This window comes from Choloepus didactylus, chromosome 16, assembly GCF_015220235.1.
Source record: "Choloepus didactylus isolate mChoDid1 chromosome 16, mChoDid1.pri, whole genome shotgun sequence".
In the NCBI taxonomy this organism is placed as follows: domain Eukaryota; kingdom Metazoa; phylum Chordata; class Mammalia; order Pilosa; family Megalonychidae; genus Choloepus; species Choloepus didactylus.
The window spans coordinates 72,819,666-72,845,102 of NC_051322.1; the positions used below are offsets into that span (position 1 = coordinate 72,819,666).

Genomic DNA, 25,437 nt, shown 5'->3' on the forward strand with positions numbered 1-25,437 from the left:
TAATACTTTCTAATTTGGGGCGGCAGGGGGACCAAACCATATGAAAAGGAAATATATATATGCATGTATGTACATTTGAATACACAAACACATACTAATATGATTATAATTATTTTAAGGGAAAATTATGCATAAGAAAATAAAGTTGGTAGGAAAAACACCCAAATAACTAATCCATGCCTTGAAGAAATACTTTTAAATAATGTGCTATTTTAAGATGAAGAAAACTACCAGCCTTCTCAACCGTGGCCCCACCCATCCCTTTCATCATATCCTGCCACCTCACCCCACCTCCGCCCCGCACACAAACCCACAGGTACTTACATGGGCTCACATCTCTGTACCGGTTTCGGTTTCTGTTTTCTGGAAACTTGGCCACTCTATGAGGATAATCATGGGACTCATTTCGAATTTCCTTAAAATAACAAAAATGTATTTTAATATCCCTCATAAATTTTATATAGCAAAACAGATACTTTCCCAGCCAGTATTTTGAAAAAAACCTGTTGAGGCCTTATGCTCTGCCAAGTCCCCATGTAAAGCCCTTTGTATAGCTCCATGAACAAGGAGCCTCCCCATTTACGTATGTGGGATTATTGGCTTTGAAAGGTCACACAGTCAGCCCAAGGTCTCAAAGCCCCGTGCAGCCCACCCCAGGGCTGAGCCAGTCCCGCAGGTACCCCCACCAGCGAGCCGACACAGCCACTTCGTGTGATTAGAATTAGGGTCAGCAGCCTCACACTCAAATTTCTAACACATGCATATAAGCAGCACCTACATTTGGAGTTTCTGTTGTAAAATTTCCATTTCTTCATCTTCATGCATCCTGTTACTTATTTGACCAAAATATCCAAAAACTTATTTCTAAAGCCATAAATTCCTAGTGACAACCCTGAGGCCTGAGGCTCATTTGAGTACCCTAAGTGATCTCTGTAGTGTACCTTCCCACTTCATAATTAAAGCTAATTTGTAATGTAGTCCCAGGGGTCAGGGGGTGGTAGATTGAGTTACACATGACAGAAAACACGTTCTTAATCTTAACCCACATTCCCTTGGCTGTAAGCCATTGTAACAGGGCCTCTTGCAGATGTTATTTTTAGATCAGGTGTGGCCACCTGAAGTCGACTGGGTCTGAATCCCATTAGTGGGGAAAGAGGACATGGAAGTTACAGGAACAAGAGAGGGGAGGACATTGCCATGTGATGGAACAGCTGAGGAGGCCCAAGGACTGCAGCCAGCCAGCACCAGGATGCAGCTATTCCCGAAGGAAGCCAGCCTCCTAGCCGCGGAACCATGAGACAATCATTCCCCTAGTTTAAGCCAAGCAATCCGTTGTATGTTACTTGTCTTAGCAGGCCCGCAAACCAAGGCAGGGACCGTTGCACCAGCTCTGAGCTACCTGGGGACCAAGCATGGTCAGGCTTTATCCCCCAAATGGATTGCTGGCCTAAGAATTCAGAAACAGATTTTTAAAAAAATTTTTTTTTTTTGCTCTAACAGCAAAAATTAGGTTTGGCTTTGTTCATGCCACCACATACGACAAAAAAAAATTTTTAAAGGCATTAGATAGTCTTGTAAATTATGCATAAATTATTCATTTCTTGATAAATGCCCTTAGTGAGGGTTCCCGTACCCTCCTGGCCTGTCATGGCCCTGGGACAGGTGGCAGGACAGAAAGTAGCTATCAGAGTAGGCGAGTTAAGATTTCAGAGTGTTGTCGGGACAGGTGCGGTGCAGTGGTGTGCTGTTTCTTCCCTGCACACACATGTCCAAATGCGCAGTTCGCGGGCCTGGGGGCCCTGGCTCTGGCTTTCTCGGCCCACCCCACGCACCTGATGGGAAGAGAACAGGGCCTCAGCACTCTTAAGAAGCAAAGTCTCCCCGAGGAGTGAGTGGAGAAGAGAGGAAGAGAAGGGCAAGAGAATGAGAGGCCAGAGAGGCAGGACGACAAAGAGGACATGACAGCGCAGGCGGAGGGAGTTGTACGGGCAGCCATGGCTGTGCGGAGACAGCGGAAGGACAGACAGAGGCAGGGCAGACAGAGGCAGCAGATGGACAGCCCAGCTCACCAGGTGATCCAATTTAGGATACCAGGTGGCATTTGGAATAAAGTCAACTTTACAAAGGATAAAGTAGTTTTAAAAACTTGAAACAAAACTACGGGAAAAACTATAAAATTTATGAAAAACTAAAATATACATGAAGACACTTGTCATGTTCATGGATTGAGAGACTCAATGTAAAGATGTCAGTTCTCCTGAAACTGAGTAACACATCAGTGTAATCCCAAACTTCGGAGAGTCAAAAAGAAAATGCTGTGAAATTTGACAAGTTAAATCAAAAAAGCAGACTGAAATGCAAGGAGCATTTCAGGGAAACCTGAAAGACCAGGAAGAGGACAGGATCCACCAGGTACCAATGGAGAGTTAAGAGCAGCCTGGAATAAAATACCTCACAATAAATTTAACCAAGAAGGTGAAAGACTGGTACACTGAAAACTACAAAACATTGCTGAAATAAATTAAAAAAGACCCAAATATATGGAAAGGCAGCTGGTGTTCACAGATTGGAAGGCTTAATATTGTTAAGGTATCAATACTGCCTAAAGTTATCTACAAGTTCAATGCAACCTTATTAAAATGCCAGCAGCCTTTTTTTGCAGAACTGGACAAGCTTATCCACAAATTCATATGGAATTGCAAGGAACCCTGAATAGCCAAAACAACCTTGAAAAAGAAAAACAAAGCTGGAGGACGCACACTTCCTTATTTCAAAACCTACTACAAAGCTACAATAATTAAAACACTGTGGTACTGGCATAAGGATGGACCACAGCGGCCAATGGAATAGAACTGAGAGTCCAACTGACACTTCTATGGCCAGTTGATTTTTGACAAGGGAATTGTCTCTTCAACAAATGGTGCTGGAACAACTGGGTATCCACATGCAAAAGAATTAATGTGGACTCTACCTCTCACCATATACAAAAATTAATTCAAAATGGATCAACAACTAAATATAAGAACTAATACTACAAAATTTTTACAAGAAAACAGGAAAATATCTTCAGGATGTTGTAGTAGACAATGGATTTTTAGATTTCAAACCCAAACCACAAACAACAAAAGAAAAAATAGATAAAAACACTTCATCAAAATTTAAAACTTTCATGCTTCAAAGAACGTTAGCAAGAAAATGAAAAGACAATGCACAGAATGGGAGAAAATATTTGGAAACCATATATCTGTAAGCAATTAATATGCAGAATATTTAAAGATCACCTACAACTCAACAACAAAAAGACAAACAACCCAAGGATTTGAATAGACATTTCTTCAAAGGAGATATTTGAATGACCAATAAGTATATGAAAAGACTCTCAACATCATTAGCGAAATGCAAAGCAAAACCACGAGATACCCCTCCACACCACTAGGATGGCTATTACTAAAAAAAACTGAAAAACACAAGTGTTGGCAAAGATGCAGAAAAACAGAAACCTCATACATTGCTGATGGGAATGTAAAATGGTGGAGATATGTGGAAAACAGTTTGGTGGTTCTTCAGAAAAGTAAACATAGAATTATCATATGACCCAGGAATTTCACTGCTAGGCACATACCAAAAAGAACTGAAAGCAGAGAATCAGACTGATATTTGAACACCAGATTAATCACAACAGCCCAGAGGTGGAAGTAATCCAAGTGTCCATCACAGACAATGGATAAACAAAATGGGGTCCATCCAAACAATGGAGTATCTTTCAGCTGTAAAAGGAAGCAAAGTGCTGGCACACGCTACCATATGGATGAACCTTGAAGACATCATGTTGAGTGAAATAAGCCAGACACAAAAGGACAAATACTGCATGATTTATATGAAAAACTTAAAATAAGCAAATTCATAGAGACAGAAAGCAGAATAGTGGTTTCCAGGGGAGAGGGAAGGGGCAATGGGGAGTTGCTGCTAAATGAATGCGAGTGTTTACTGGGGATGATGAAAACAGTCTGGAAATAGTCGTGAATTGTCAACAATGTCAAAGAATAGTCCATGTAAAATATTTAAAATGATTTTTGGGTTATGTATATTTTACCACAATTAAAAATAAACAAATAAATTTTTAAAAAAAGATTTCAGAGTGAGGCTTACTGAAGGTCAAAGTCAGAGTTGAGCTATAAGGCCTGCGTTACACAGTTCTTTCACAGAGACCCCAAAGTCACCCAGGATAAAGAAGGCGGTGCGGAGAGGAGGGTCAGGAGGCAGTGAATGGAACCCTCAATTCCTAATTTCTACTTCACATCTTTACTCTTTGGGCCTAATGTTAAAAGTTCACCTAATTTCTAGGACTTGTAAACTCAATTATTAGTTCCTAATAAGTTTTTTTTCTTAAGGAGGGAAGCAATAAATAAAGACTTCATACTAACTGCTGCATGTAAATATAATTCCCATAAACTATAATGATGCCATAAACTTTAGACACACAAATTGAGTACTTAAAATTTTTACTGATGAAACAGGGTACACATTTCTAACCTGGAGGTGAACGAAATGGTAAGAAGGTATAAACCACTGGTATTAGTCTGCAGTATGCAATATGAACTTTATTTTATTTTCTCCAAGTGGAAAGTTAACTTAGTATCATTTACTGACTTTTGCATTTAACTCTTAACACCTGATGAAGCATAAATCAAGTACCCTTCCATGCAAGGGTCTGTTCCCAGATTCTCATTCTGTTTCAAGGAGCCATGAGCCGACCTTTCAGACACTATCGAAACTACAGATACCATAGCTTGGTAATGTCTACATGTCTGGGAAGGCAAGTTGCCTCTACTTATTTTCTCCATTAATGCTTATTTCATGATTTTTTAATGCATTTTGTAAATTTCTTCATAAAGGTACACTAAGTATTCTCAGAAGCCTTACAGTTGTTGTGGCTACTGTGGTTGTTTTGTGTTTTTTTGTTTTGTTTTGTTTTGTTTTTTTTAATCTATTGGTCATTTCTATCCTATAGGAAAGCTACTGCCTTTTGTAGGGGAGGGGGGCTTCAAACAAAGGCAACATTTATTTTGCTCATGAATTGCAATTTGGGATAGTTCATCTGTGCTCCAGTGAGCATTAACTGGGGTGGCTCATAGGCTGGGAGAGAGGGAAAGGGAATGAGGGGAGGGAATGAGGGAGAGGAAGAAAGGGTGAGGGAGAGGGAAAGAGAGGGAGGGAAAGGGATTGAGAGCGAAGAATGGCAGGGAGGGAGAGAGAGGGGAAGGGAGAGGAAGGGAGGGAGGGAGGGGGAAAGAGGGAGGGAGAGAGGAAGGGGGAGAGAGGGATGGAGAAGGATACAGAGAGGGAGAGGGAGAGAAGAAGAGGGAAAGAGACAGAGAAGTAGACAGGGAGGGAGCACGCACCTCCCCCGTGCAGCAGCTGTATCCTTTTCTATGATCTAGCCTTGGAAGTCAAATAGAATCACATCCACTGTACTGGGTTGGCTGGAGTCCCAAGCCCCTTCCTGGATGCAGGGGTAGGGACCCTGCATCTCAGTGGGGGGAACAGTCACCTTACAAACAGCTTGTGGGCTGCACGACCTGAGTGTGGGTAGGTACGGCCACACAGATGTGCACATGCACACCCATACTGATTTAACTGTCACTATCAACTTTTTAATGCTACCTACAAACCCAGCAATCTTGCTGGGCTCTCATTAGCTCTAATACTTTGTAGCTTGTTCTGAATTTCCCTCGTAGAAGATCACCATCAACAAGCAGTGATAATTTTGTCTCTGCCTTATAGTTCATATACCTCATTTCTTTTGCTTGTCTAACTGCATGTGTAGGACAAACAGAAATGATTTTACCCTGATTTTAAATGAACTGCTTCTAAGGTTTCCCCACTAAGTGTAATGTTGCTTCAGGTTTCTGATCTTAACCCTTTTGAGGTTAAGAAGGCTCCCTTCAATTCCTAGTGTGCTAAATGTTTCCATTGTAAATGAATGTGGAATTTTAGTCAATGTTTTTCCTGCATTTATGGAGATGACCAAATAGTTTTTCTCCTTCAATCCTGCAATGTGTTGAATTACAGTAATAAACTTCCAAATACTGCAATGTCCACCCTTGCATATTCCTGGGAAAAATTCTACTTAGTCCAGATTAAAATATATGTGTATGTGTGTGTGCATCGCCTCTCCTAGATTTGACCTGCCAGTATTTTAAGATTTCTGCTTCTATATTTTTAAGTTGAACTGAACTCTAATTTTCTTTTCTCATAAGATTCATTTGGCATGGTATCCAAGTATACCAGCCTCATATGAGTTACATAGAAATAGTACCTTTCAGTTTTAAATACTTTTCCATAAAAGCATATTATAAAATGCATAAAATCTACTGTCATGTATTTAGAAAACAGATATAGATAGGAGAACAGAAAGAAAGAAAAGGAAAAAGGGAGGGAGGGAGGGGAAGAGAAACACAGCAAATGTGGCAAAATGTTTTAAAAGTTGGTAGATTTGTATATCCGGGGAGGGGTGGTAGGTTGGAGTTCTCTGTAAGGGTTTTGTATATTTTTGTAACTGTCCTGTTAGTTTGCAATTATTTCAAAATAAACAGTTTATATACATTTTAAAAAGCATATCATGGCAAATATTGTGGCTAGCTGAAACAAGAAAAATAGCTTCAACCTTGTGTACAAATCAGTTATAAAAATAAAAATGTCAAATAATTACATTTTATATGTAAAATTAACTTTAAACACACTCAGATCTAGGTTTATATTTATTTGTATAACCTCAAACATTATATGGAACACTGAAACACTACAAAGTATAAACAGCTTTATATTGCAAGTTAATAAGAAGAAAGAAAATTACTTAAAATATACTAAATTATACATCTTTCTCTTGCTAGCTCTTCTGTATGAAGTACAGAGCAGGACAAGGATAAAAAAATCCAATAACACCATGTTGGTGAGCGAGTGCAAAGGAAAGGTCCTCTTATATTATATTACACCTAATACAATTTTTTTGAGAACACTATGACAAGATCTCTGACTCAGCAATTTCACTTCCTTCCTCACATACGTGTGTGCAGAGATATACACACAAGGATGCTCACTGTAGAAAACAGTGAAAATATGGCACTGACCTGAATGTCCTTCCAATGACACGCCTTTACTATCACACTGGTAGGGTAAGTTATAGTGCGGACAGCAAGCACTACAGATGTCAACATGGAACAATCTCAAAGACAGGCTCTAGTAAAAGTGCAGGAAAGCATGTATGGCATGCTCCTGTGCATGCAGGAGAGCGTGTAGTGTACTCACGTGTGTGCAGGAGAATGTGTGCAGCACTCCCGTGTGTGCAGGGGAGTATGTGTGGTGTGCTCCCAGGTGTGCAGCAGAGCATGTGGCATGCTCCCGTGTGCGCAGGAGAGCACATGTGGCATGCTCCCGTGTGCGCAGGAGAGCACGTGTGGCGTGCTCCTGTGTGCGCAGGGGAGTATGTATGGCACACTCCCATGTGTGCAGGAGAGCGCTTATGGCACGCTCCCATGTGCACAGGGGAGTATGTGTGGCATGCTCCTATTTGGAAGGCGGTGAGGTGACTCTACTAAGACAAATATACTTGAGAATACATTAAATAATTATAGAAGACTGCAGGACTGGGCATCTGGAGAGGGGTATTTCAAACAGAAAAATACAGACAACAAGATGACAGCCATGTTCCCACCAGTAAGATTAAACACTTATTACAATTTTTGCCATATTTGCTACAAGTCTCTCTTTAAAAAAAAAAAGAAATAAAATATTCCAGATACTGCTAAGCCTTCTCCTGATCTTGCCGCCCTCTCCTTTGTTTCCAAAGTAATCCTCTGTCCTGAAGTACGACTGCTTTTTATTGGAGACCTTCTGTACCATTTGAATTTTAAACCACGTTCAAAAATAACTTTAAAATAAACTAGTGGTGGTATATCTGAGTGTCTGGGTTGGGGGGTATGTTGGAGTTCTATGCACTGTTGGTGTGTTATTTTTGCAACTTTCCTGTAAGTCTGAAATTATTTCAAAATTAAGTTTTTTTAAAAAAATAATCAACTAGTGAGACTATGAATACTTATAAATGCTGGTATAATACAGTCCTAATATTAACAAATATTTAGCTGTAAAATCACATCAAAAAGATGTCCCACAGAAAAACACAGAGGAACCTTAAGTGCACACTGGCATGTAAAAGAAGCCAGTCTGAAAAGCCTATAAACTGCATGATTTCAACTATAAAACAATCTGGAAAAGGCAAATCTATGGAGACTGTAAAAAGATCATTGGTTTCCAGGGGTTAAAGAGGAGGAGGAAGGATGAAGACCTGGAGCACAGGGCACTTTCAGGGCAGTGAAACTACTCCATGGATCCATGGTGGACCCCCGACAGGATGTACTGGTCAAAACTCACAGAACTGTGCATCACAAAGAGTGCACCTGACTATAAACTACGGACTTTAATTAATAGCAGGTATCAATGTGGGATGATTGAGTGTAATAGATATACCACCTTGATGCAAAATGTTAGTAATAGGAAACTGTGTGCATGAGGCGGGGGAAAGGGGAAATATATATATAAGACCTCACTGTATTTTCTGCACAGTTTTTCCATAAACCTAAAACTGCTATAAAAAATAAAGTCTGTTAAAAGAAAAAAAAGCAGCTGTTCTCCCACAGGGTAAAACCATGATGTATGAATTGGTCATGGCTCCGGTTTACAAATTTTCAGGAACATAATCTCTTTTCCTCAACCATTAACTGCAATAGGGGATTTACTAACCAACCAAAGAAGTCATCTCATGCCAATGCCCATAGGGCAGGATGCCTTCCACTACGCTAGCCCTTCTTCAGAACCTACCACCTGTGTTATGCACATACGCCTCTCCTCCTCGGTTAAGTCCAGCCCTTCTCCAGTACCTAGCACCTGTGTTACCCACATACACTTCTTTTCCTTAGTTAAGTTCTGACAGTCACTGATTCCTATTCTTGGCAGAAAGAACACTTACTTGTGTATACTGTAACAAATTGTTACTGATATCGCAAACAAATAAGAGGGCAGGCTCCCAAGTATAGGGGTAAAGAATTTAAAATTTACAAAACACAATAAAACGGCCAAATTCTTGTGGTAAGAAATACATTCATAACATAAATACTTTACTTCTCAACTAATAAATTTTTTTTAAAAAACTTCTGCAGAGAGTCAGTTCTCTCAAATCTCCAACGGTGTTATTTGTTCTTTACTTTTCTTTAATTTCACTCCATTTAGGAAGTCAAGAATCCCCAATACTTTAAATTCCACTAGCCATTCTTTCCTTTTCTTACTACAGGTTTCTGATTTTGTTTTCTGATTTATAATGAGCCTGACTAAAAAGCTCTATTCCCAGCCTTCCTTGCAGCTCAGCATAGTCCACACAGTTCTGGCTAATGGGAATAAGCAGACATCATTGGGTCAGTAGGAAGCGTTTATGAGAAGGGTTGGCTCAGGGTTTGCTGTCCGGGGGAGGGGGGTGGGAAAAGCCAGGAGCTTCCTGTGGCACATGCTAAGGAAGACCAAGCAGAAATAAAGAAAGCCAGGTCACTGGTCCCCATGGAGCCACCTCTCTTTGGGACTCTCAAATAAGAAAAGCAACCCCCTCCTTGCTAAGTCAACTAGCACTTGATTTCATTTCACATGCAGCAAAATGCAGCTCCCTGACTAATACACATGGCATAGCCAAATCTCAACAATAACTAGATCTGACACAAGGTATTTTCAGTGATATCCAACACACAAAAATAAATCATTTTATAAATACTTTGTATAAGGACTAATAAGTGGGACTTCTCAAAATGGGGCTGGGAAGGCATGGAGCTGAGCTATTCACTAGGTCCATCATACATGGCAAAATCAGCTCTGCTCATGTGCTGATTCTAAAACTCCCATAGCCATGAGAACCCATAAACAGAGCCCCTAAATACTACATCAAGAATGGTTCCTGTCAGCAGTAAAACCTGCTAATCCAAGGTTTTTTGGGCTCTTCATTGTTGAGACTTGGTGTTGGATAATTCTTGCTGTCGTGGCCATCCTGGGCATTGCAAGGTGTCTGCAGCACCCCTGGCCACTACCCACAGAGGCAGGAAACAAACCCCCAGTGGTGATGACTAGAAGTATCTCTAGACATTGCCAGATGTCCCCAGGCAGCAAAATCCACCCTGCCTTCAAACTAAGAACCACCATTCTAATCCAATACTAAACCTTACCTTTAATTAAAACCAGTATTATGCAGCTATCTAAAAGACAAGAATTCATGTTTTGTTAAAAATAGTATAAACTCATAGAGTTTCTTGGCAGGACAGTATAGCTAGAAACAAAGGAATAACAAATCAATAAATGGAAATGAGCCACTCTGCTCTTTGGGAGAAAAATCCACTCAGCACCTTAGTTGTATTTGAAATTTACATACATATGCGGATTGCCTACTAAGATTGTCCATCACCTCCTTTTCCAAACAAGCTTAATTTCTGAAACATCATGAACAATCCACTTTAACCAATGGCCTTATAGCTTATCTCCAGCAAAGATTCAAATTTTAAATTCTGAATGTACCAACTTTCTTCTACTATTTCATCTTTTAACAATTTAATATACCTACCACTTAAGTCCTCTTGAAATTTATTTGGAAACCTGGCTTGAAATAAGAAGCTAGACTGATTTTACTATAAAAACAATTTTGTTATAGCTCAAATAATGCTAGGCTGAAATGCAAGAATAAGATACTTTCTTGTTAGCCACCCAGTTACTCTTCATTTCACAGGCAGCAACCCTGACTGAACGCTGGTATTTAAGCATGTACAGGCTCTCTTTACAGAGTGCTGAAAACGTACTAACATTAGATTTAGTTGCAAAACTGTAAACACACTAAAAACTCACTTTAAATGGGTGAATTTTATTATCTGTGAAATATATCTCAATAAAGCTGTAAAAAAAATTAAGGGGCTGAAATGCAAAGCATCCAGTTTCTTTGCTTCCGGGGACTTTCCAGACTATGGTTCAATAAAAATATTAAGATAATGTTCAAGGACAAAAAAAAGGTTGCCATTCAACTGGCTACAAAATAAGGCTACCATCTAAAACTCCCATCACACCTACATAACCAGATTCACTTTGCTTCTTCATGTGATACAAGAGGTACAAACTTTAAAATACCTTAACATGTCCTTAAATGTCATGAATTTTCCATAGTGAGTTAATAGCTGGTACAGCTTCCCTATCCTTAATGGATCCTGGGTGTGCGGTTCACAGCAATGAACAACAAACTATGACTCATATTCTGACAGCAGCTTAAGAGAGAAGTTTTTATAAGCCCCATGTGAAACCAACTGACCCAAAAGAAAGTTCATTTTCCTGGATATAAAATGGTAAACAAAATGGAAAAAGTGGTTTTAAAACCTAGGCATCTTTGGATCAGCATTTTGTAAGATTTAGAATAAGGGAATAAGAAATCCCAAACAGTAAAGCCAAACAGTGTTAAACCTATTTATTTCTTCTGGTGACAGTTCTTATAATTAACCCCACTAATTTGAAGTAAGTCAAGTTCACTCTGTACTACAAAGTCTTTGAAAAATAAATTTCATTGCAGTGCACACACTTATCGGCACTGAAGTAAGTAAACATTTTCTGCTAAATTATCTTTATGAATAGTTTGTTACCTATCTTAAAAATTAAATTTTTAGTTTTAAATGGATATGCCAATAAAAACCTTAGTTTCTTAAGTGACTGAAAATTTCTTCAATCTTGTTAACCCTACTAAACTAAGCCTTCATTTATCTAACCTCATCAGATATTCTTTTAAAAGTAAAATTTCCAGATTACTGATACTTATTTTTACAAGTACAAAATTTATTTTAAATTTTAAAGAAAATATTTCTAAAATGCAAGCAATACTCTGTCTTCTAAAGCAAGAATATACTGAACATCCTTTAACCTTTTCATGAGTCACATGCACATTAATTTACTGTGCTGTAACAAAATTACAGGTTCAGGGGGTTATCCTAGCAAATACAGCTTTCTGTCCCCATAATAAGTGGCCAGAGAGTACTTAACCATGAGTTTTCATATGTGATTTTCTTGGACAGAAAAAAAACATGTTTACCTTTTAATAAAGTAATATATATCCACTGTCACAGTTTAGGATTCTATAGATCAGCAAAAAGAAAAATTAATAGAGTACACAATCATACAGTTCAGAGAAAACTAGATTTTCTGGACATTTTACTTTATTGCTGAGTAGATACATACTTTAACATTTTTTTTGTATTAAAATGGCACTATAAAAAAAATGGCAGATTAAGAGGCACATGGTTTTATAACTGGTTTTAATCTCTTAGAATATCATGAATATCTTTTCCTGTCAATACGTCCCCTTCAACACTTTTAATGACTACAAAAGGTAGAGTGTCTTGTTATAGGACACACCATAATTTATTTAGACCCATCCCCTATGACTACTGGAATTAGGATATTTCCCAAACTTCACAATTATTAAAAACAAGGTAATGAATATCTTTAAATACATTTTCTGCACACTTTTCAAAGTATTTCTTGACAGCCCTCTAAAAATGGAACCCCTGAATCAAGATCATTATTTTGCCAGTATTTCTCAAGAAAGGCTAAGCATGAATATATAGGTATCACCTCACCCTTAAAAATATTAGTACTAAAGTACTGTCCTTTTCTTCCCCCTCACAAGTTGTCTTGATTTTTCTGGACTGTTTACCCTTTCAGATGGACATCAACTTTAAACCTGCTTTAAGCTGGCAGGTTTTGGGTTTTTTTTTTTTTTTTTTAAATTACATCAATTTAGGGAGAATGAACATCTTTATAATACCTATTCTTCAATCCAGAAGCCAGGTATATGTCTCCATAGATTTAAGTCTTCCTTATCACTTAACAAGTTTTGCTTTTGTTTTCATAAAAAATAAAATCAACACATTTCTTAAGCTTATTTTTCAGTTTTTAAATGTTCTTATTGCTATTTTACCTGCTATCAATATGATTATATGATTACATGTTTTTTCATGTGGTAAATGAGAGTAATACATTCCCATATATTGACCATCTGTATATTCCCAGAATAAACTCATGTTTTGTACTATATTTCTAGATTATACCTGTTGATAAACATTAAAATGTGTGACCTATAACTACAAGTCAAATTGGTTTTCTTTTTTGATTCTATCTTAGATAGGTTGCAGAGATGCTTGTGTTACCTCTCAAAATGGACTGGGAAGTGATCTATTCTTTTCCATGTTTGAGACCAGCTTAAATAGTTTTATATTATTTGTATCTTAATTTACAGTTTGAGGTAACTGAAAAAACTATCTGTTCCATTTTCAGAAGGTAGTTCTTTCGTAATTTTTCCAAGTTAGTCCATAATGATTAATCTATTTCCAAATCAGGTTATTTTCCTTTAAAAAGCAAGTGCGGGGAGAACCTAAGATGGCGGCTAGGTGAGACAGGGCAAAAAAAAACACCTCCGTGAAAAATACTAGATAAAAACCAGAAAGCGACCCAGAACCCCACTTCCAACAATGCACCAGCTGGATAAGGTCTGCTAAAACCACAGGGACCATGAACTTGGTGAAACCGGGAGTCTGCATTCTGAACCGAGTGAGTAAGCCAACTGAAAGTCCCGTGGCCGTGCTGCAGTGTGGGGAAACTGCGGGTTGGCGTTTGGAGACGGACTAGTTCTTTTTAAAAAAAAAAACCCGGGAGCGGCTGCAGATACAGCAGTGAGAACCGCGCAGTGAAGCACTGCAGGAGCAGGCTGTAGCCAATGCCTCGGTGTCTGGCGTGGAGGATAGCCCTCCCCACACCCACTGCTGATTGTCCCAGGGCCAGAGGGGAGAGCCAAAAGGAGAAAGAAACTGCGCCCCTTGCAGCCGGCTTCCCGGCGTGCTGGCGACACTCCTGCCCGGGGCCGGACCCACAGCCTAGAGCACGCTAGGAAACCCAGTCTGATGGGGAGTGTATCCCACGGCACGGCGCACACGCCACAATATCAGCCGTGGACGGTGGCCTTGGGTGCATCCACAGCTAGTTGTCCCAGAGCTGGGAAGGCAGAGCTGTCTGAAAAGGGAGGGGAGGTTGAGCTGCCCCATTCAGCCATTTTTGCAACAGGCTGGGAGCACCCCTGCACGGCCCGGCAGCCTGGGGCTTCCCTTGAGGGAAGGTGCACATTTGTGACGTAGCACAGCCTTGCCTCAGCAGAGGTCCTGGAAGATCACAGCTATCACGCAAAGCAAATGCCAAGAGGCCAAAAACAACAGAAAATCTTAAAGCATTTGATAAAACCAGATGATATGGAGAACCCAATCCAAAACACCCAAATCAAACGATCAGAAAAGACACAGTACTTGGCACAATTAATCAAAGGACTACAGTCAAAGAATCAGAGCATGGCACAGGATATAAAGGACATAAAGACCCTAGAAGAGCATAAAGAAGACATTGCATGAGTAAATAAAAAAATAGAAGATCTTATGGAAATAAAAGAAACTGTTGACCAAATTAAAAAGACTCTGGATACTCATAATACAAGATTAGAGGAAGCTGAACAACGACTCAGTGTTCTAGAGGACAAGAGAACAGAAAATGAAAGAACAAAAGAAAGAATGGAGAAAAAAACTGAAAAAATTGAAATGGATCTCAGGGATATGACAGATAAAATAAAACGTCCAAATTTAAGACTCACTGGTGTCCCAGAAGGGGAAGAGAAGGGTAAAGGTCTAGAAAGAGTATTCAAAGAAATTGTTGGGGAAAACTTCCCAAGTCTTCTACACAATATAAATACACAAAGCATAAATGCCCAGCAAACTCCAAATAGAATAAATCCAAATAAACCCACTCCAAGACATATTCTGATCAAACTGTCAAAAACTGAAGAGAAGGAGCAAGTTCTGAAAGCAGCAAGAGAAAAGCAATTCACCACATACATACAAAGGAAACAACATAAGACTAAGTAATGACTACTCAGCGGCCACCATGGAGGCGAGAAGGCAGTGGCATCACATATTTAAAATTCTCAGAAAGAAAAATTTCCACCCAAGAATACTTTATCCAGCAAAACTCTCCTTCAAATTTGAGGGAGAGCTTAAATTTTTCACAGACAAACAAATGCTGAGAGATTTTGCCAATAAAAGGCCTGCCCTACTTCAGATACTAAAAGGAGCCCTACCAATAGAGAAACAAAGAAAGGAGAGAGAGATAAAGAGAATTTTAACAGACACACATAGAACCTTACATCCCAAATCACCAGGACACACATTTTTCTCTAGTGATCATGGATCTTTCTCCAGAATAGATCATATGCTGGGACATAAAACAAGCCTCAATAAATTAAAAAAAGAAAACAAAAAACAACTGAATATAATCAAAGCACATTCTATGACCACAATGCAATACAAATAGAAGTCAATAATTTTTTATTTGTAACTCCACTATTTACTTCCTACAGGATATAAAATACATAAACTCTAATGACAAATCAGTGGTTTTGGACTCAATGTAAAATATGTAATTTTTGACAAGAACTATATAAAGGCGGGGGAAGGGAGGAATATAGGAACATAGTTTACGGGTCCTATTGAAGTTAAGCTGGTATCAAAGAAAACCAAGACTGTTATGGATTTAAGAGGTTAAATTTAAGCCCCACAGTAAACACAAAGAAATTATCAGAGAATATGACCATAGAGATGAAAAGTAGAGTATGGGTTATGGGAAGTGGGGGAAGGGGCAATGGGGAGTTAAGAAATGAGTGTAGGGTTGCTGTCTGAGGTGAAGGGAAATTTCTAGTACTGGATGGTGGGAAGGTGATAGCATTACAACATTCTAAATGTGATTAATCCCACTAATGGAATGCTAGGGAGGGGGTGGAATGGGAAGATTTAGGCTGTATACATGTTTCCACAATAGAAAAAAAAAAAAAAAAAAAAAGACAGTCTAAATAGATGACAATTGAATGCCAAGGACGATCCTGGATGGGATCTGAGGATGGAGGACAGGAGGCTCAAAGGGACACAGTTGGGACATAAGGAAAAATAAAAAGGAAATATAGAATGTAAGCTCTGTATCAATGTTGAATTTCTTGAACTTCTTAGCTGTGCTTAATGGGGTTGCATAAAAGAATGTTCTTGTTCATGGGAATTGTATACGTGAATTATAGTGTTTGTTCAAGGATGTGTGCAGCTTGCTGTCATATGTTCAGAAGACAGAGCAATAGGTGATGGATGATAGATAGGGAGGGAGGGAGGGAAAGAAAGAAATGGTGGTGTGACAGCATGTTAAAGTTGATGGATCGGGGTATTGGGGAAGGGGAGTCAGGGTATGCTGTGTATGGGGTTTGTATTGTTTTTGCAACTGTTCCTGTAACTCTGAATTTATTTCAGAAAATTAAAAAACAAAACAAAACAACAAAAAAAGGGTATCTTTTTTAAAAAAAGATCCATTAATACACCTAAAAATACCCCCCAATTCCTTAATATCCTTAAATATCCAGTTTATTTGAATTAAAAATCCAAATAAAGAATATACATAAAAAAGCAAGTGCATTTCATTAAGAATTTCAAATTAGCAGAGCTGTATGTAACATCTTTAAAAGAGCCTCCATTATTTTCTAATAATGTAAAGCATCCATTAATAAATCTCTATCATAGGTACAATTACATCGTTTTATTTCCCTCTTCCTATAGCCCAAAGCCCCATATTTTCTTGAAATAATCCAGAATTTTGGATCCATGATTTTCTTTACATTCTTCAATTATCTAAAAAATATTTAACATTTCCATTAAGGTTCACAATAATTCATAATTAAAGTCTAGATTTTACTTGGCTTTGTCACCAAAACCTGCTTTCTATACCTGTTCCATTTCTCTCAGCACCTGGTTGACATGTCACCATTGCTTTAAGCATTCAATGCCAGAGAGGGTAAATCTGATGTCAATCTGATTTGTTCTTCCTGTAGGTAACCTTTTTTCTATCTTACTGGGTTATTTCTTTATCCTGAATACTTTAAAAATTCATCAAGATGCATCCAGATTTTTATGCTTTTTTTTTTTTTTTTAAATACATTCATGTAGACTTTGTGGTCCCTTTGTATCTTAAGATTTAAGATTCTCTTCAACTCTGAGATATTCTTCCCTGTTTCTTTGATAACTGCTTCTCCTCAGTCTTCTCTGTTCTCTCCTCTCTCACACAGATTTGGGGTCTTCCTCATGCATTTTAAATGTTCTCTCATAATATTCCTTTTCTTTATCTTTTTCCTGAGTTCTGATAGATTTTCTCAAGCTAATTTGGTATTCTACACTACCTGCTCTGCTGGTATGTCCAGAATTTTTTATTTCAACAATCGTATTTTACAACTTTAAGAACTCTTTCATCCTCTGAACTAGTTTTCTCTATTTCTTAATACTAAGTATTTCACATACTCCAAACGATCCAAGTGGCCCCATTCTCTTGAGCTGCTGAATTATGCATATGTCTGAGAACACGTTTGTTCATCTGTACAGAAGGGAAGTGCATGCATGAGCTTTTTATCCAAGCCTGGGTGTACTGTTTATTGTCAAAATCCCCTAAAATCTCAAATATGTGGGTGGGACCTAGAGAAGTACAGACTCTTTCTTACCACTGTGTTTTAGTCATTTCAGGGACAAATTAGGGCAACAAAAAAAGACTCTAGTGTGGGGAATTACAGCACTACTAAGGACCCAGAGTTTTCTATCTCTATTCTTGAATCAATTTTTGTTGCTATGTATACAATTGCCTCTAACAACTTTACTTTTCCTTTTTTTAAAATCAGACCTTAGAATTTTCCTTGAGAATGTCAAGGGGCCACTCTAATAACTGCTGTAACAGAAGTGTGTCCACATTTACAGAAAACACAGGAGGAGGATTTATTTCCACCCGAGGGAGTGAGAGGAAGGTGCATGAACAGACCTGAAGAATGAGCAGGGTTTGCCATGCAAACAAGGAGGGAAAGACATCTGCGAGCAGACAACCCAGCATGTGCAGAGGCAGGGATGTGGAAGAACATAAAAAACAGACAGACAGAAGAATGAATAACTGGTATACTGTAAGAACCACATGCAGCACAAGACTTGTGGCGCACAAGGGAAGGAAATGCAAGAGATGAGGACGAACAGGTGACAGGGATCAGATTAGGCAGGCATTTGCTGATGCTCCATATTAGAAATTCTGTAAATTATATATATTAGAAATTCTGTAAATTATAAAAATAGTATTTTAAATCAGAGGGGGAAGGGGCTGGCTTACATAACCAGGTAGCGATTTTGAAAAATAGTAATTGGATGTCTACCTCATTCATTTCAAAATAAAGTCATGGTTGATCAGTCATTTAAACATGAAACCATAAAATGGTATTAAAAAAAGGAGAAAAATTATTTTAATCATAGAATGAAGGCTTATCTAAACTATGTCACAAAAACCTAGAAACCACAAAAGTAAAGGCAGATAAATGTGATTTCATAAAAATTAAATTTTTCTACTTGAAAAAGTACCACAAAACAAGGTCAAAAGATAATTGATGAATTAAAATATATATATCTGCAAAATGACAAAGGACTTCCTTAATATGAAAAGCACTGCAACATATCAAAAAGCGAAAGGAAATACAAATGACTTTCAAAATAAGAAAAGTTGCTCATTCTCATTCATAAGAGAACTGCAAATTATAACTATAATAAGACCATTTTCACCTTATCAGACAAAGATCAAGAAGTCTGGTAACTAAACTGGTGAAGGTGTGGGGAACCAACATTCTCCCACACTACTGATGTGAGTGTACACTGACTGATACAACTTCTCTGGAAGAGAAGTGATACAACTTCACTGCCACATTGTAGCTCAAGTCTATAAACAACCTATATGTCCATCATAATGATGACTGGTTAAATAATGAGTACTATGCAACTTAAAAAGAACTCATGAGATCTATTTGGAAGGACTTCTATAGGTATCTACTTATTTGGAAGATTTCCAATACATATTAAGTGAAAAAAATAAGGTGCAAAACAACATGCTAACATCTTTTGAAAGGCAGTAGAACAGACAGATAAATACTTACTTATGGATAGAGTATTTCTGGGAATATACATAAGAAACTGGTTACAGTGGTTGCCTACAGAAAAAGAACTAGGAAGAAAGAGTGATTACTGTTCACTATCAACCCTTCCTTGCTGTTTTAAATTTTTGCCATGTTCCTAAAATCCTAACCAAATTGATTATTCATTTACTTATTAAAATGCAGGCTCTAAAGTGAAGTCCTGGATTCCTATCTGCCTCTGCTACTTAACAGCGGTATAAACTTTGAAAAGTTGAGCCTGTTTTCTCATTTGTAGTCACCCCTTAGATAATGCACAGAAAATACACAGCACAGCCCTGATACATAGTAATAAGAGCTTAGTCAAGGTTAGCTATTCTATTCTTATTAAATTCTTCCTCAAAGACATGGGTCTGACCATTCCTTTGGAGGAGATCCCCAAACAGCATCCCCTGTTTTAACCTCTCTACAAAGCTCCCTCTTGAAAGTTCTGGCTCCACCAACTCAACACATATAAAACCAAGTTCATCCCCTAACCCCAACGAGGGAACTCCCTCCAGACTTCCACTCTTCTGTCAATGGCATCTTCACTTGCTGATTATCCAGACTCAAAATCAATTCACTTTTTGATATAAGAAATAAGGAAAAGAACTCATCTGTCATCAATTTCTATTCATTCTTCTTGGGTCACATTTTCACAGCACTTCCTTCCCTGATGCTACTCTCCTTCCCTGTGTGATGCAAAATAGAACCTATTCCACCAGGAATCATGTCTCTCCAACCAGTGATAGGCATGTAATGGCCATAACCAAGTGTTCATACTCTAAAATAATGGTTTCTTAAATTATGCAAGATATTTAGTTTCAGGCTTCATTGCATCCTTCCACAGTATCTTTATAGAGAGAGTATATTCACAAACATTTCACTAGTAAAATAAAGTGAACACTTACCATAAATTTAGGATTTTATTTAGGAACCTGAAGGATAAAGAAAGAAATTTAGGTATGCTCTCTCATAATTATAAATTCATAACTAATTTGGGATTATCTTAAGGTCCTACCTTTTTTCTTATAAAATTAAGAGAAGATTATTCTTTTTGGATTTCATAAATTTATATACGCTGCTCCATATTAACAGTTCAAGGGAGAAAATTCTACAGTATAAGAATGTAAAGTTTTCAGTCCTGAATAGAGACCAAAGCTATGTACCAAGTACTAAAATATTATTTGATTATAGTGGTAAGATAACTATTTCACCCTAACAATAAGTAAAATTAGTTATAGTAACAGAGATTTAAAAAACAGAAACTTCAAGATTCTAAATGTTAACCTATGTTTTGCTTAAAATATAAAACCAGAGCAGCAGCAGCAGTTCTCGCTGGAAGTAAATGCGGTTTTCTGTTACCCCACTAGGAGCAGGAGCCCTTCAAGTCTTACCCGAACCCACCTCAAAAATTTCTGGAAGGATTATAAAACAAACTGTGAAAAGGATTTGACTGCTTTCAGAGTATGACTGTTCAACAAAACTAGAGAAGAAACAAAGTGATTCAGTATGAGATCCTTTTTTCCTTCAGAGGAATGAAAGAAGTTAAGAGAAATAAAGTGATATGAACTAAATGAAACCGACAGAACAAAAAGCATATTAAATCCCACAGACTGAGTTTTTAAAGGAATCAGAAGAGCACATGTTAAAAAAACAAAACATGAAACTACCACACTGAAAAAGATATCAGAAGTCCATAAATAAAATAATCTAGTCTTAAATCAGTTCCTTGACTGGGGCTTCTTACCCTGGGGTCATCAACCTCAACAGTCTACAGAAATCCCTGAAATCACATGCAAAATTTGGGGGAATTTTATGTATGTGGGCCTTTCTCTCATTCACAGGTGTCATCTGAAAAGTCTGTCTAAAGGTGTCCATGATCTTTAAAAGCAAGAATTTCACTAAGTCAAAACAACTTCCTAAACAACTGCTGCTGTATCATATACAGAAGTTCAAAATAGCACTATATTTAATACATTTAAAACAGCATTACATTCATTTTTAACAACTATTTCAGACAATAACCTGCAAGGTAGAACTTCATCCCAATTAAGAATTTAACAAATTGTTTAGAATTCTATTGCAAATAGTAGAGTCAGATTTATAGCCTTTAAAATTAGCCTGCTGAGGCAGCAAGAAGGAAGAAGTTGTAAGGCATGCAACTAGGTGAACAGATCTGGAGGACAGCATTTCAAGTGAAATAAGCCAGAAACGAAAAGACAAACATTACAAGGCCTCACAAATATGGACTAAATATAATGTGAAAACTCTGAGAATTGAATCCTAGAGCACAGGTTATCAGGGGAAGGCTTATTGCAAAGGTCCCTAGATTGTAGGCTCTTACAGCAGTCACATCTATTCCTGAGTTGTAATGGTTATCTCTAAATTCTGAGACACTGAGCATTTTATGTATAACTGGTCGGCCCCTGGAACTTCGAGTATCTGTGTGACAACAGAGACTCAGAGCTAGAGTTCAGCAGCTATGAATGTCAGTATTACCTCATACTGCAACTGTTAAAAAAGCTGAAAAAGAGTTCAGACTTTGGTTAAAGATACGAATGAAGCATCTGGTTAGGACCACGGCAAACCAGACTAAAGGGTAAAGGACAATACTGACTGTGCTTTAGAACTTCAACTTCTGTGTGAGACCAAAGGAAGAGATGTTTATTTGATGCAAAATCTATATTTTCTGTAGCACACTAAATAATTTAACTTGTACAGTCAGTTTATTCAAACACCATACATAATTACATGGAACTCTGAATAGGGAGTGAGATCTGGTTGGTTTGTACAGGTTAGTGTGAAACCCCGATACATCCCAAAGAAATCTGGGCAGAGAATAAAAATGTATTTGCAAAGCCCCCCTGAGGGACTGGGGGAAAATGTGGAAATATTCAACTTCCCCATCTGGGGAATTGCTGATATTCTTACAAGCATTGAGAACTAACAATTTAGAAGGCTGGGCCCTCGATCTTCGGGCTTGCCTTATGAAGCTTCTTACTGCAAAGGAGAGGCTAAGCCTACTTATAATTGTGCCTAAGAGTCTCTTGCAGAGACCTTTTTTGTTGCTCAGATGTGGCCCTTCTCTCTCTCTAAGCCCACTCAGCAGGTAAACTTACTGCCCTCCCCGCTATGTGGGACATGACTCCCAAGGGTGTAAATCTCCCTGGCAATGTGGGACATGACTCTCCTAGGGATGAGACCGGACCCGGCATCATGGGATTGAGAAAATCTTCTTAACCAAAAGGGCAACAAAACGAAACAAAGCTTCAGTGGCTGAGAGATTTCAAATGCAGTCGAGAGGTCACTCTGGAGGGCACTCTAATGCACTATGTAAATATCCCTTTTTAGTTTCTAATGTATTGGAATCGCTAGAAGGAAATACCTGAAACTGCTGAACTGCAACCCAGTAGCCTTGATTTTTGAAGATGATTGCATAATTACATAGCTTACACTGTGTGTGTGATTATGAAAACCCTGTGGCTCACACTCCCTTTATCCAGTGTATGGACAGATAGATAGAAAAAATGGAAACAAAAATTAATGAATAATAGAAGGGAAGAGGGGGCTGGGGGTGGGATGTGTTGGGTATTCTTCTTTACTTGTATTTTTATTCTTGCTTTTATTTATTTATTTTTCTTTTCAGAGTAATTAAAATGCTCAAAAATTGATTTTGGTGATGAATACACAACTATACAATGGTACTGTGAACAACTGATTGTAACACTGTGGATGATTGTAGGCTATGTGAATGTATCTCAATAAAACTGAATTGGGCGGAGGAACCTAAGGTGGCGGCTAGGTGAGACAGAAAAAACACCTCCATGGAAAACACTAGATAAAAAACCAAAGTGACCCAGAACACCACTTCCAGAGTAGCACCAGCCAGACAAGTTCTGCTAAAGCCACAGGGAACATGCGTTTGGTGAAACCAGGAGTCTGCGTTCTGAAACGAGTGAGTGAGTCGGCTGAGTCCCTAGGCCACGCTGCGGTGTGGGGAAACGGTGGGTTGGTGTCTTTTGAAAAAAAAAAAAAAAAAAAGAAGCCCGGGAACAGCTGCAGATAAGACGGGAGTGGTCTGGACTAACGCCTTGGTGTCTGGGGTGGAGGATACCCCTTCCCACACCCACTGCTGATTGTCTCAGGTCCAGGGGATCAAAGGGGAGATGCACGACTTGCAGCCATCTCCCCAGCGGGCGGGGCTACTACTGCCCCGGCAGAACACGCAGCACAGAGCCGAGCCAAGAAATCCAGCCCGACAGGGAGTCTTTCCCGCAGCACCATTCACAGGACACAATATCAGCCATGGACAGTGGCCTTGAATACACCCATGGCTGATTGTCCCAGAGCTGCGAGGGCGGAGCTGTGCGGAAAGAGGGAAGTTAATGCATCCCATTCAACCATCTTTGAAGCGGGCTGGAAACGCCCCTACACAGCCCAGCGGCCCAGGGCTTCCCTGGAGGCCGGCGCTCACTTGTGACGTGGCACGGCCCTCCCGCCTCAGCAGAGGTCCTGGAAAAGCACAGCAGGGAGGGGGGAACCTACGCCAATACCAAGGACTTTTGTGTCAGCGGCAGAGAACAGTCTTAAATCTCTGGGAACACCTGGGAGGTTTGATTACTAAACCTGCCCTTCCTCCCTAACCGCTCAGGCACACACCCCTCATTGAGGGCAGACAGCACTGACAACACACCCAAATTAAGTGCACCAATTGGACCCCAAAAGAATCAGATCCCCACACACCACAAAGTTGGGGAGAACTGACTTGAGGGGAATAAGTGACTTATGGATGCCATCTGCTGGTTAGTTAGAGAAAGTGTATGTCACCAAGCTGTAATTCTAACAAATTAAAGATCAAATAAAGCAAATGCCAAGAGGCCAAAAACAACAGAAAATCTTAAAGCATATGATAAAACCAGACGACATGGAGAACCCAAACCCAAACACTCAAATCAAAAGATTTGAAGACACGCAGTTCCTGGCAGAATTAATCAAAGAACTCCAGACAGGCAATGAGAGCATGGCATGGGATATAAAAGACTTGAAGAAGAGCATGGCACAGAATATAAAAGACATAAAGAAGACCCTAGAAGAGCATAAAGAAGATACTGCAAGAGTAAATAAAAAAATAGAAGATCTTATGGAAATTAAAGAAACTGTAGGCCAAATTAAAAAGACTCTGGATACTCGTAATACAAGATTAGAGGAAGCTAAACAACTCAGCCTCCTCGAGGAGTACAGAACAGAAAATGAAAGAACAAAAGAAAGAATGGGGGAAAATTGAAAAAATTGAAATGGATCTCAGGGATATGATAGATAAAATAAAAGTCCAAATTTAAGACTCACTGGTGTCCCAGAAGGGGAAGAGAAGGGTAAAGGTCTAGAAAGAGTATTCAAAGAAATTGTTGGGGAAAACTTCCCAAACCTTCTACACAATATAAATACACAAAGCATAAATGCCCAGCAAACCCCAAATAGAATAAATACAAATAAACCCACTCCAAGACATATTCTGATCAGACTGTCAAATACTGAAGAGAAAGAGCAAGTTCTGAAAGCAGCAAGAGAAAAGCAATTCACCACATACAAAGGAAACAACATAAGACTAAGTAGTGACTACTCAGCGGCCACCATGGAGGCAAGAAGGCAGTTGCATCACATATTTACAATTCTCAGAGAGAAAAATTTCCAACCAAGAATACTTTATCCAGCAAAACTCTCCTTCAAATTTGAGGGAGAGCTTAAATTTTTCACGGACAAACAAATGCTGAGAGAATTTGCTAATGAAAGACCTGCCCTACTTCAGATACTAAAGTGAGCCCTACCGACAGAGAAACAGAAATAAGAGAGAGTTATAGAGACTTTTAACAGACATATACAGAATATTACATCCCAGGTCACTGGGACACACGTTCTTCACTAGTGATTATGGATCTTTCTCCAGAATGGACTGTATGAGGGGACATAAAAACAAGCCTCAATAAAATAAAAAATAAAAAAATGAATTTGTTCAAAGCACATTCTCTGACCACAATGGAATACAAATAGAAGTCAATAAGCATCAGAGACTTGGAGAATTCACAAACACATGAAGGATAAAAATGAGGGGTAGATGAAAACATTCCCAGAAAATCAAAAGCTGAGGGACTTCATCACCAGTAGATCAGTCCTAAGCAGGCTGAAAGGAAAGGACACTGAACAATTGACTGAAACCACATGAAGAAATAAAGATTTCCAGTAAAGATCACATGGTAAATATAAAGAGCAATACTACTGTATTG

At 38.7% G+C, this 25,437-nt stretch overlaps 1 protein-coding gene across 3 annotated transcripts in view; it reads right to left on the reverse strand.

The window, feature by feature from the left end:
* Window positions 1-25,437, reverse strand: part of PTPN2 (protein tyrosine phosphatase non-receptor type 2) — a 104,211-nt gene that overhangs the window by 70,606 nt on the left and 8,168 nt on the right. For all 3 annotated transcript variants that reach the window (XM_037805569.1, XM_037805570.1, XM_037805568.1), the window contains exon 2: window positions 325-415. In XM_037805569.1, coding sequence (XP_037661497.1) covers window positions 325-415 — 91 coding nt within the window. The remainder of the gene's footprint in view (window positions 1-324; window positions 416-25,437) is intronic.